The following is a 9539-nucleotide window of genomic DNA, read 5'->3' on the forward strand; positions in this document are numbered from 1 at the left end:
GGAGACATTTGTGACATATTAGTTGATGTTTATTTGTGACATTTAAGACATTTTAAGTTTGTGTGAAATATAACATAAGAGCACCTTAATTTATAGAAGTCATAGAACAATATGAACCGCTCCATAACTGACATGCTGATTCTAGAGATATATCTCCATAACTTCTCCTGAACCAGTTTTAAAATAGAACCTGATTCTTTTTACAAAATAACAATTGTTGTTATGGGGAATATAAAAAATGAATTAAGACATAATATGAACAATTGTTGAATATATTACATTTCATTTATATTGAGACTTAATTACATACACTTATTTGTCCGACTATACAAGAAATTAAAAAGAAACATAGGTCGTCGGCTAAATCTACGGATGATACCCCCTTGGATTTTTATGCATTTGATTCTCTTTCAATGTTGCTCAATTTCTCGATCTCTTGCATCCTTTCTATAAAATGATTCGGCAAAGTCTCGACTTTTGTTGTTGAATGAGTCGTCAACTCCAGTGATGTAAGTGGTATAAGGCATCCCAGTTTCAAGTAAACTTGAACAAAATGATTTGATTATGAGAGTCACCCAATACACATAATACAATCATTTGGATTTTGAGATGGGACGGTACACATTGGTTTTTATGAGGGTCTGAGTTGAAAAACAACAATGATAACAATGACTGTGTGATCAGGCAATTGATGATATTATCAAATTATTCAAGAGATGCATCTCCGGAAGTATCTGACATGCAAATGTGACAAAATATTTCAAAATCCCGTCCAAACTTCCGACTATGTATTTCCGAAATTTTTACTGAACCAATCAACTATAAATATATTTTATGGAATGTTCCGGAGATGCATCTCCGAAATAAAAATAATGCAACTTATAGGACGCTACTCAAAATGACCTACGTTGAGTGTGTAATGGTTGCGTCCAGAGTTACATCTCCAAAAATATGATACATTTTTGAATTTTCGCGTGGTGGTTTAGAAGCTTATGGGATACATTAAAAATTTAAAATTTCCTCTTTAACTAACCTAATGCATTACCAATAAACATTTGGTCCAGTTGTGTCATATTCAAACCGGACCAAGAATCTTTACCCGGGTCAAACTTCCCGAATCCGGTCCAATCAAACCAATAAACCAGGGTTCCCAAATTGCAACTGCAATTGCATCTGTATATAAACCCAAACCAAACGAAACCCTAGTTCGTTGTTCTCGCCGGCGAGAGGAGAAAATGTCGACAGTACCAGGGCCACTCGTATGGGAGATCGTGAAGAAGAACAACTCGTTTTTGGTCAAAGAGTTCGGAAATGGCAATCAGAGTGTTCAATTCAGCAGAGAGAGCAACAATCTCTACAACCTCAACTCTTTCAAGTACTCCGGTATGCAATTTCTGTTTTCAGAAGTGAAATTGATACTTTATTGTGATTTCAATAATGGGAATTTGAAAAAATAACCTTTTTATAGGATTGGCAAACAAGAAAACCGTTGCCATCCAGGCTGCTGGTAAAGATCAATCTGTGTTGTTAGCTACAACAAAGCCAAGGAAACAGAATACGCCTTCTGTTTTGTCTCAGAAATCAGTCATGAAGAAGGAGTTCCGCAGAATGGCAAAGGCTGTTCAAAATCAGGTTAATTTTTTTAGGGCATGTTAATGGTGTATTATGAAGATTTTTGTTCTGATACATGAACAATTGATGCTATTACGTGTTTGATATCTTACTGAATTAATAACTTTGATCATTCTTGTTTGAAGTGGCTCTAATTTTGTTTGTTAGATTGCTGTAAGCTGCCTTGTTAAGATCTATGTAGCACTGATACCGACACTTGTGATTAGGTTTAATTTATTAAAATTTTCAAAGTATTATTGTTGCCGTGCCAATGTCATGTTAGGGGTGTTCGGGGGTTCATTGGTTAAGATAGTATAAAATTTTGATTCTGTTTCCCGCTTAATTCAGCAGTGATGAGGCTCTAACATATAAGTAGAATCCCTATGTGGGTTTCTTCTGTGAAATATCCATGTTACGCTTGGCTTCTGAGCTTGAAAATTCTATTTCTGAACAAATTTTGTTAGATGAAATGAAAGTCTGCTTCTCTGTCTGATATCAGTTAATCGCCATCCTCTAATCCCAAACAATATTCCACATTGATCTGAATTTTGTTTTGTTCTTTCCCTTTTACTTAACTATGTCATTGTAGAAAATTGTTTTCTTGGTACTTTATTAATTCTGTTGATTTTCTAACTTAATGCTTGTCAGTATGTTCTAATGCCTGGTCATGGTGATGGAGCGGCTTTTGTAATTTATAACTGAACATTGTGATGTGCAACAGGTGGGAGACAATTACTATAGGCCTGATTTGAAGAAGGCAGCTCTTGCAAGGTTGAGTGCTGTTCATAGAAGCCTCAAAGTTGCCAAGTCTGGCCTCAAGAAGAGGAATAGGCACGCATAAGTGAAAGCAAATCACCAACAGTTTTGTCGCATTTGAAGATCCCTTGTTTTTGACTTCATTTTTGTTTGTTCTCGATGTATGAGACTCCGTGCTAGATTTTCTTGAGTTTTGAAATCCAATTCGTTATTTACTATAAATATGAAACCTTGGTTGATCTAGGTCTTGATCTAGGTCACTGAAAAAATGAAGAAGTTTTTAGTGCTCTTTAGTAATGAAGCATGATTCAAAACATATGATTTTACTTTTCTAATTCTTGTATCTTGTTTGCACCAACAGCTCAATTATAAACCTTTCTTTGAAAATATAGCTGGCACCAGAAAGCCACAATTTTGAACATTTGACATTTTAATCAAATTAATTGTTGAATGATAGTATTAATCATAAAAACCAATTATTTTCCTAATTATTCTTCATAGTTAAGTTAACTTGGCACCTACACAATTACACATATAGAGAAGAATACATGAAGATGTTGAGAAGCAAACACTAAGAGAATGTTTTTCTTTAAAATTGTTTATCTAATTTTTCTAAATTTAAAATAATTTTTTGACAATTAGAATATAAATTTGTTAAACACTATATTAGCATAGTCCTTATAGAATTTTAAAGATTTTTAGACAAAAAAGAAAATATATATCCTAATTATATTTTATACATGTATACAGTTTATTGTGTATCTAAATATCACATATTTTTGTGTAGTTTAATTAAATTTTGTTTATATTTAATTTGGAGGGAGTATAATTAATACTCGTACTAGTATGGTCAATTATTAATTAAATCAAACTTGTTAAGGAATTAATCCGTCCCTCAAATCCTAGAAGTATCGACAAAGTCTAAAGTCAATGAAAGCAAATTATAACACGCATTCTCCAACTATCTTACTTGTCCAATTCCAATTCGACACCCTTTAAAACCAGTACAAAAACATCATAATTTCATACATTGTACAACATTAAATTTCACAAACAACTTTTAGCAACTAATTATAATATCAAACAAAACATCAGCTATATATGTCTGTGAAGAAATCTCTATCTTTTAGTAATGGCAACACAGTTTCCAATCTAAAGAGCCAGAAAACTACAAAACGAAGACGTTTCGATGGTTGTTTTTCATCTGTTGAAGCTGTGTCTATGGAACCAGAAAAGAAGCTGAAAGAGATGGATTCAAATAAGCTGAAAGGTGAAATCAAAAGATGGGCTAAGGCTGTTGTTGCTTATGCTCGACAAGTTAGTGGCAGCTTTGGAAGATCTCATGGCAAGTCACAAATTTAAATTCAAAGATAAACTATATAGTTTATGTGAAATGTATATAAATTCTGCAGAATGAGTTGTATTATGTTTTTTCTATATTTTGAAAAACGTGAAGTAATTATATTTACAGTTACTGCAAAAAAGAAAACTATTTTTGATATACATTTCTGGTATAGAAAATAGAGAAAACAAAAATAAAAATCCAGCTTTAGCTTTCTTTCTCTCTTGCTGGAGTGTCAAAAAAGTGAGACTCAAAAAACTGAAAAAGCTTCACTGTAACTACAGCCTCTTCACCTTCATCTCTCCAGAGCTCCTTTCTCCTCCAGAGATTGTTCTTAAAAGCTTCTTAGAACACAAATCCTGTGCCTGTGTAGTGTTTTTCGCACGGTTTGCTCTTACCCAAGCAGGCTCCTACAAAAGAAAACAGTGCCTTAGTCTGTTAGTCTGTTAGCAGAGCTGGAAAACGGACTATCTGGTCTGCTTCGGGCCAAGCCGAGCTAAAAAGTTCTAAACAAGACCATATGCTTTATCGGGACATTTGGGGCTGGCCGGTTGGGCTAGCCTGTTTTCCGACTCCACGTGTTAGTGTCGTCTCTCACAAAACTTCTCTGACATGGAAATGAATCATTAATGCGGATCTATACGAGAGAGAGAGAAGAAATAATTACCGCGGGAACCAAGCGAGAGAAACCGAACTTAATCAACAAAAGAACATGTTCCATGATTAATATGGCTGCAAGTCCAGGTTCTACTTTCCATTTTCCTTCCTCATCATATAGCCATACTAAAAGAGCACAGTTGGTGCAAATTGACATCAATATGAGAAACTGCACAAGTGAAGGATATCCTCAAATGATCAGTGACATGGGGATTAAGTATACAGTGGATCATCTAAACTAATAATCGACGGAACCTTCCAAAGTCCCACAAAATAAATACCTGAAAAATGTTAAGCCAGGCTCCTACAGTCCCAGCAGCACGAGGAACAGGCCGTCTCAAAATTGCTAGCAGCTTCAGTGCATCTGTTCTGATTTCCATTATGTTGTTCTGAAAAGGGAGGGACTGAGTTATGAGTTGTCAACAACATAGAATTTCACAAAAGCTTAAAATGAATTAAAGAGGATTTATAGCTACATTAAGGCAGGCGAGGGGTTGGTTGTCTGAGTGAACAAATTAATTAAGCGTTAATTATCATAAGTGATTATGCATAAGCTATTTCTACAATTGAATAGGAAACTTTTTATAAAATCTGTGTAAACTGTTTCTAAAATCCTTGATCAGGACATTAGGAAAATAAGTTGAAAACGGCTTGAAAATGTTATAAACTATTTTCATATTTCTTCTAAATATTTACACAAGTACGTATGTCATAACTCATAAGACAAGCCTAAAAAAGTAAGCAAGAAAGAGAAAAGCATTTATACCACGGCAGCAAAAGCAAATGCAGGTGGGAATGCGCAAGCGAACATCAAAATCATTCCAAACTGCAATGCCAACTCTAAGAAATCTGCAACCAGGTTAGAAATTTTCAGTTACTTCTTCAATGAAAAAAATCAGTCTTGTAATGTTTCCTGAACATGATTAGACAGAAATTTAGCCTTTTTAGTTCTATCGGCAAACACATGTTCACCAACACGAAATATTCCATATGTTAAAGAATTAAGCATTCAATCCAATTCGAGAGTATAATAGACTTGGCAGTACCATCAAATAACCCATCTTCAAGCTCCTCGCCGATGCTGGCAGAGTAAGAAGGCTTGAGGTATTCTTTCTCCACTCTAGAGCTAAACTGAATTCTATCTGCCGATTCTCCTTTCTCTCTATTCTTCTTGTGTCTTGACAAACGAAAATGACAAATTAACTGTTTTATGATGGTAATATGGTATTACAAGAATATCATGTATATAGTCTGCGTCTAGCTCGGGGATAAATAAGACTTACCGAACACTGTACTTTTTATAGCTGTATTTGAGATAAGGCAATGAATTTTCCACTAAGTTTTCCAACACCTGAGATTAAAGATGGAGGAAATGAGAAAAGTAAGGGGAAAATAGGAGAAGAATGAGACAAAAATAACAAGAGAACTTTTTCTCTACAACCTCAGACAGAAGGAGTCGCTGAATCAGAACTTTGCGAAGAGTTGAAAAGTTACGGTGCAATAAGGCGTGATAAAAAATTCCAATGTATGTCTGCATAAAATATAGACCAAACACCTGCAGAAGAAAAACGTAACTGCCTAAGCCTATGTTTGGAAACTTCGATTTTCACTGTGGAAACTCATGTTTACCAGAATCTAGAAATCTTAGCTTCTATAAGTTTCATGTTCAGTGTTAGAGAAAGAAATAAAAGCACCACAGGACCTACTAGTTCTCCGTTATTACCTTGTAGACCAAGCTATCAGCGCGTTTTTCTGTGTTTTCGTTGTTTTCATTTTTGATAAGTCTGACAGATACCCGCCCTCCAATTTTAGTGATATACTGAATGGCGAAAAGGTAAACAGCGGTGAGCCCAAACCTGAACCCAAACAATTAAAATAAGTCATAATAATGAAACAGTCGACTCAATCAAACATGAGAATATTCAATTAACTCTAGAGTATAATCACAACAAGGGTTGATTCGGATTCTCACTTCATTGCATCCGAACCAATAACTTCATAAAGATGTGCGTATGCTAACTCAAAAGGTAACTGGAGACATATTATGCTGAAGATAATGAAAGCGTCATTTCTGAATCGCATAAAACGCCCTAACCACTCATGTCTCTGAAATACTTGCTTCCCTTTTACTCTATCAGTCTCAAATATTTTAAGGAGTTCCATTGGCGGCTGTAGGGAACTGTCCCTCCTTCCTGGAATCTTGTATCCCGGTTCAGCACCAACTGCAGAGCTAAGAGGCCATCTGCAAGGAACGCCACAATATGAGACGAAAAGCATCTCGAGAAGAATTTGTCACGTTGAAAAAGCAAAACAACACTTATTTTCAAACATTTTTATATGCTAAAACAACAGTTACCTGGCTAAAAGTGCTGAATTTTTACGTTTCCAGAATTGACAAAACATTACGGCCCAAAGTATCACTACGACGAAGAAAACAGGAAGAGCTACTAATTTCGTTGACCTGAAATGCAATAAAACATACAAATCACTTGCTAGATGCAAAAATACAGAAGTTGTGGTGGCGTAAACAGACACTACGAGACAGATTGGCTCACCTAAGATCAGTTAATTGCAATGTAAGACCAAATGCAGCGAGGAAGAACAGCCACCGCGTGTACATTCCAAGAAAAGCAAAATATATTGCAATCTGCAGATTATTCATTCATTCAAAGAATAAGGAGAATGGATATGTTTTCATATATTGTGGTATAGCTCAGAATCGCATTTACCTTTGCTCCATAATATGAATAAACTTCATCAATCGGCTGACTCGTTAAGTCCCACCATTGAAGAGCCCAAGTCCTGAGAAGTTTCTTTCTCGTCTTTTCATCTATCAATAAAAAGAAACATTAGTTTCGGATTCAAGTGATACTAAATTTGGAGAAAATTTGACGGTACATGCGAGTAGAAAAAACACCATGCAAAGGGAAGACTTGCTTAACAATGTTCTCCGATTCCAACTTTTGTATCAGATTCTCCCCAGTTTCCCAACAGATTTCTTTCCCATCGAATTTAAGTTTTATTGCTGAATTACCATTATTTACCTGCAAATTCAAAATACAAGAGAACCAAAATGTTAAAACACGGCAATAGGATTATAGGAGTGTTAATTCGAGGCTTTCATTCAGCGATGGATTTTGACGATTTTGACACATGGAGAGTACGAATATCTATGAAAAGAACTTACTATTCCATATATCAAGTGACAGTAGCAATGAAAACGCTCACACCAACTGAAAACAGAACCATCAGGTTGTTTTACAAAAGCTTCAACTTCCTCCACCTCAAATTGTAAATCCATACCTAGCATTGAGCACGAGACACAGTAGCACATTTAACATTGCGAACTTAAACGTAAAATTGCATTAGATAGAGCACATGCCTCTTCATGAGAATTTGCATATATACCTATATGAGTCCTTTTCTTGATTTGTAGTTCAGCTGCAGTTCTCCCTAATGTCTCCAAAGGTGCAGCCAACTAAACAAATATCACTGCCAATTTTTAGCTACTCCACAAAAAAGCTTAAATTAGACACACAAAACGGAGTAAGTAAGCAATCAGATGGATTGGCTTATTTGAGCTTATCTGTTTGAATTGACTTATTTGAGCTTATCAACCAATATAAGTTGTTATAAGGCTGCTAGAGAGAACTTATGGAAATATCTGAGGACACATGTCAATAAGCTTTCCAGAATAGCTTATGAAAATAAGCTAACTTTATTTTATCTTTTATTTTGGAGATAGTTTAGACATAAACACTTATAAGACAGAAACACCCCCCAATATGGAATGAAAGTTCTCTAAGGCATGAAAACATTTAAGAAACATTTGAATTTGAATACTTAACATATTCACAAGAAGACAAAAAAACATTCAAAATAGAAAGGAATTGAAAAACCTAACCTTAATGAACTCATCTGCAATGCCAACAATTCTCTCAACTACAAACCCCACCTTCTTGAATTCCTCAACAAGAACATAAACACAATCAGAGGATTCATCTTTTTCCTGTATGATCCTCCTTGGAATCACCACCCCAATTTCAAAAACAGCTTCTTCATTTTCAAGTTCATTCATTTTTGCAACCCCAGTAACTCAATGCACAAGAAAAATGTCTGGAAACAGTCAAACGGATTGTTGTTATCAAATGGGCAGAAGAAAGATCTGTTTTTTTTGGGCAAAAGGTTATAGAAATGCCATAAAAATGAAAACTTTCAGAGAGAAATTAAATAAAGCTGAAAAAAGCAACCTCTAGGGAAGGGGCAAAGAGAAAATTGGCTTGTATATGAGTGAAATCAAAATGACGATAATTTCAAAGAAAATGGCGAAATTAGAGATTATTATAAACATAAATTAAAAACATGGAAGAACACAACGAGGATCTAAGTTCGAGGACTTTGAGGATTGTGTCCAGAGAAACGGCATTTGGTAGTAACATACGGTGTTGTACACGTGCATGTATTGTACTTTTGGTGTTTTCTTTTTATTTTTATATATATACTTTTTTATTTTTTACAAATATTTTTTTGTGGTGGTGGAATTGCTAACATATTTTTTATTAGGATCTAATTGTTATATAGTGTAATCTACAACTATATTAAAGGAATATTAATTTTTGGTGTAATTTTATTTCTTTCAAATGAAGAGAATATTTTGAGGCATAAAAAAAAACAAGAAGCACAGTTAGGTTTTGGTCAAAGGTTATGTCAAAACATGGCACTTCGTTCGATGGATTTTAAAAGATAGGATTTGAATAAGTTTAAAAGATATGACGGTCAATATTTTTGCTCTAGATATGATTTGATGTTTTGTTTTTATAAGCTAGCAATGTTTATTTATTCATTTGCTTGAAGTCATGAATTTGAGGCACTTTCTAATGCCCTCTAATTTGTTCTATAGATGGGTTTCTTATATGATCTGGTTCATAAAAATTATGCATGAAAAATTCAGACATAATTCTCTGTTCTTTGTCGTCAGGAAATCATACATTCACATACTCTGTGTGATATAGGTTATACGGTTGAAATTAAATGGTGCAAATTTAATATTAGATAAATATATATAAATTATTTTGTGAGATCAATGATTATGATTTCTCTTACTAATTAACTAATTATAGAGAAATCACTACCTAAAAAATTAAAGACTCCTCCTGTTTTTATGTTAACCATT

The 9539-nt window shown here is 34.4% G+C and overlaps 2 protein-coding genes and 1 non-coding gene across 4 annotated transcripts; 2 read left to right on the forward strand and 1 right to left on the reverse strand.

Annotated features, from left to right (window-relative positions):
• Window positions 1–1048: 1048 nt before the first annotated feature.
• Window positions 1049–2664, forward strand: LOC127076430 (60S ribosomal protein L28-2). Its single transcript, XM_051018085.1, has 3 exons — window positions 1049–1383; window positions 1469–1632; window positions 2333–2664. The coding sequence occupies exons 1-3, from the start codon at window positions 1236–1238 to the stop codon at window positions 2450–2452; spliced, it is 432 nt and encodes a 143-aa protein (XP_050874042.1). The 5' UTR covers window positions 1049–1235; the 3' UTR covers window positions 2453–2664.
• Window positions 1956–2045, forward strand: LOC127077593 (small nucleolar RNA R24). Its single transcript, XR_007787386.1, has one exon. It is a non-coding gene; the product is annotated as a small nucleolar RNA R24 (small nucleolar RNA).
• Window positions 2665–3771: 1107 nt separating the features above from the next.
• Window positions 3772–8834, reverse strand: LOC127076431 (anoctamin-like protein At1g73020). Of its 2 annotated transcripts, XM_051018086.1 has the most exons (17): window positions 8617–8834; window positions 8271–8482; window positions 7775–7844; window positions 7554–7669; window positions 7284–7410; window positions 7096–7196; window positions 6922–7013; window positions 6723–6827; window positions 6339–6608; window positions 6090–6222; window positions 5808–5921; window positions 5650–5717; window positions 5413–5543; window positions 5133–5215; window positions 4648–4755; window positions 4377–4535; window positions 3772–4119 (listed from the first exon to the last, which is right to left on the reverse strand). In XM_051018086.1, exons 2-17 carry the CDS (start codon window positions 8442–8444, stop codon window positions 3988–3990), a joined length of 1983 nt encoding a protein of 660 aa, XP_050874043.1. In that variant the 5' UTR covers window positions 8445–8482; window positions 8617–8834; the 3' UTR covers window positions 3772–3987. The 2 variants fall into 2 exon arrangements, with proteins under 2 accessions (XP_050874043.1, XP_050874044.1); XM_051018087.1 differs by lacking the exon at window positions 8617–8834 and having other exon boundaries at window positions 7775–7872; window positions 8271–8421.
• Window positions 8835–9539: the final 705 nt, after the last annotated feature.

This window comes from Lathyrus oleraceus, chromosome 4 (genome assembly GCF_024323335.1).
Source record: "Lathyrus oleraceus cultivar Zhongwan6 chromosome 4, CAAS_Psat_ZW6_1.0, whole genome shotgun sequence".
NCBI classification, from domain to species: Eukaryota; Viridiplantae; Streptophyta; class Magnoliopsida; order Fabales; family Fabaceae; genus Lathyrus; species Lathyrus oleraceus.

Bases quoted from the DNA above. Each gene is read 5' to 3' on its own strand.
- LOC127076430 (XM_051018085.1), top strand. From the start codon at position 1,236: ATGTCGACAGTACCAGGGCCACTCGTATGGGAGATCGTGAAGAAGAAC. The intron at 1,384-1,468 runs GTATGCAATTTC...ACCTTTTTATAG, and splicing joins CAACTCTTTCAAGTACTCCG to GATTGGCAAACAAGAAAACC. The intron at 1,633-2,332 runs GTTAATTTTTTT...GATGTGCAACAG, and splicing joins CAAAGGCTGTTCAAAATCAG to GTGGGAGACAATTACTATAG.
- LOC127076431 (XM_051018086.1), bottom strand. From the start codon at position 8,444: ATGAATGAACTTGAAAATGAAGAAGCTGTTTTTGAAATTGGGGTGGTG. The intron at 7,411-7,553 runs GTAAGTTCTTTT...TTGAATTTGCAG, and splicing joins GTCACTTGATATATGGAATA to GTAAATAATGGTAATTCAGC. The intron at 6,828-6,921 runs GTGAGCCAATCT...ATTGCATTTCAG, and splicing joins TTGCAATTAACTGATCTTAG to GTCAACGAAATTAGTAGCTC.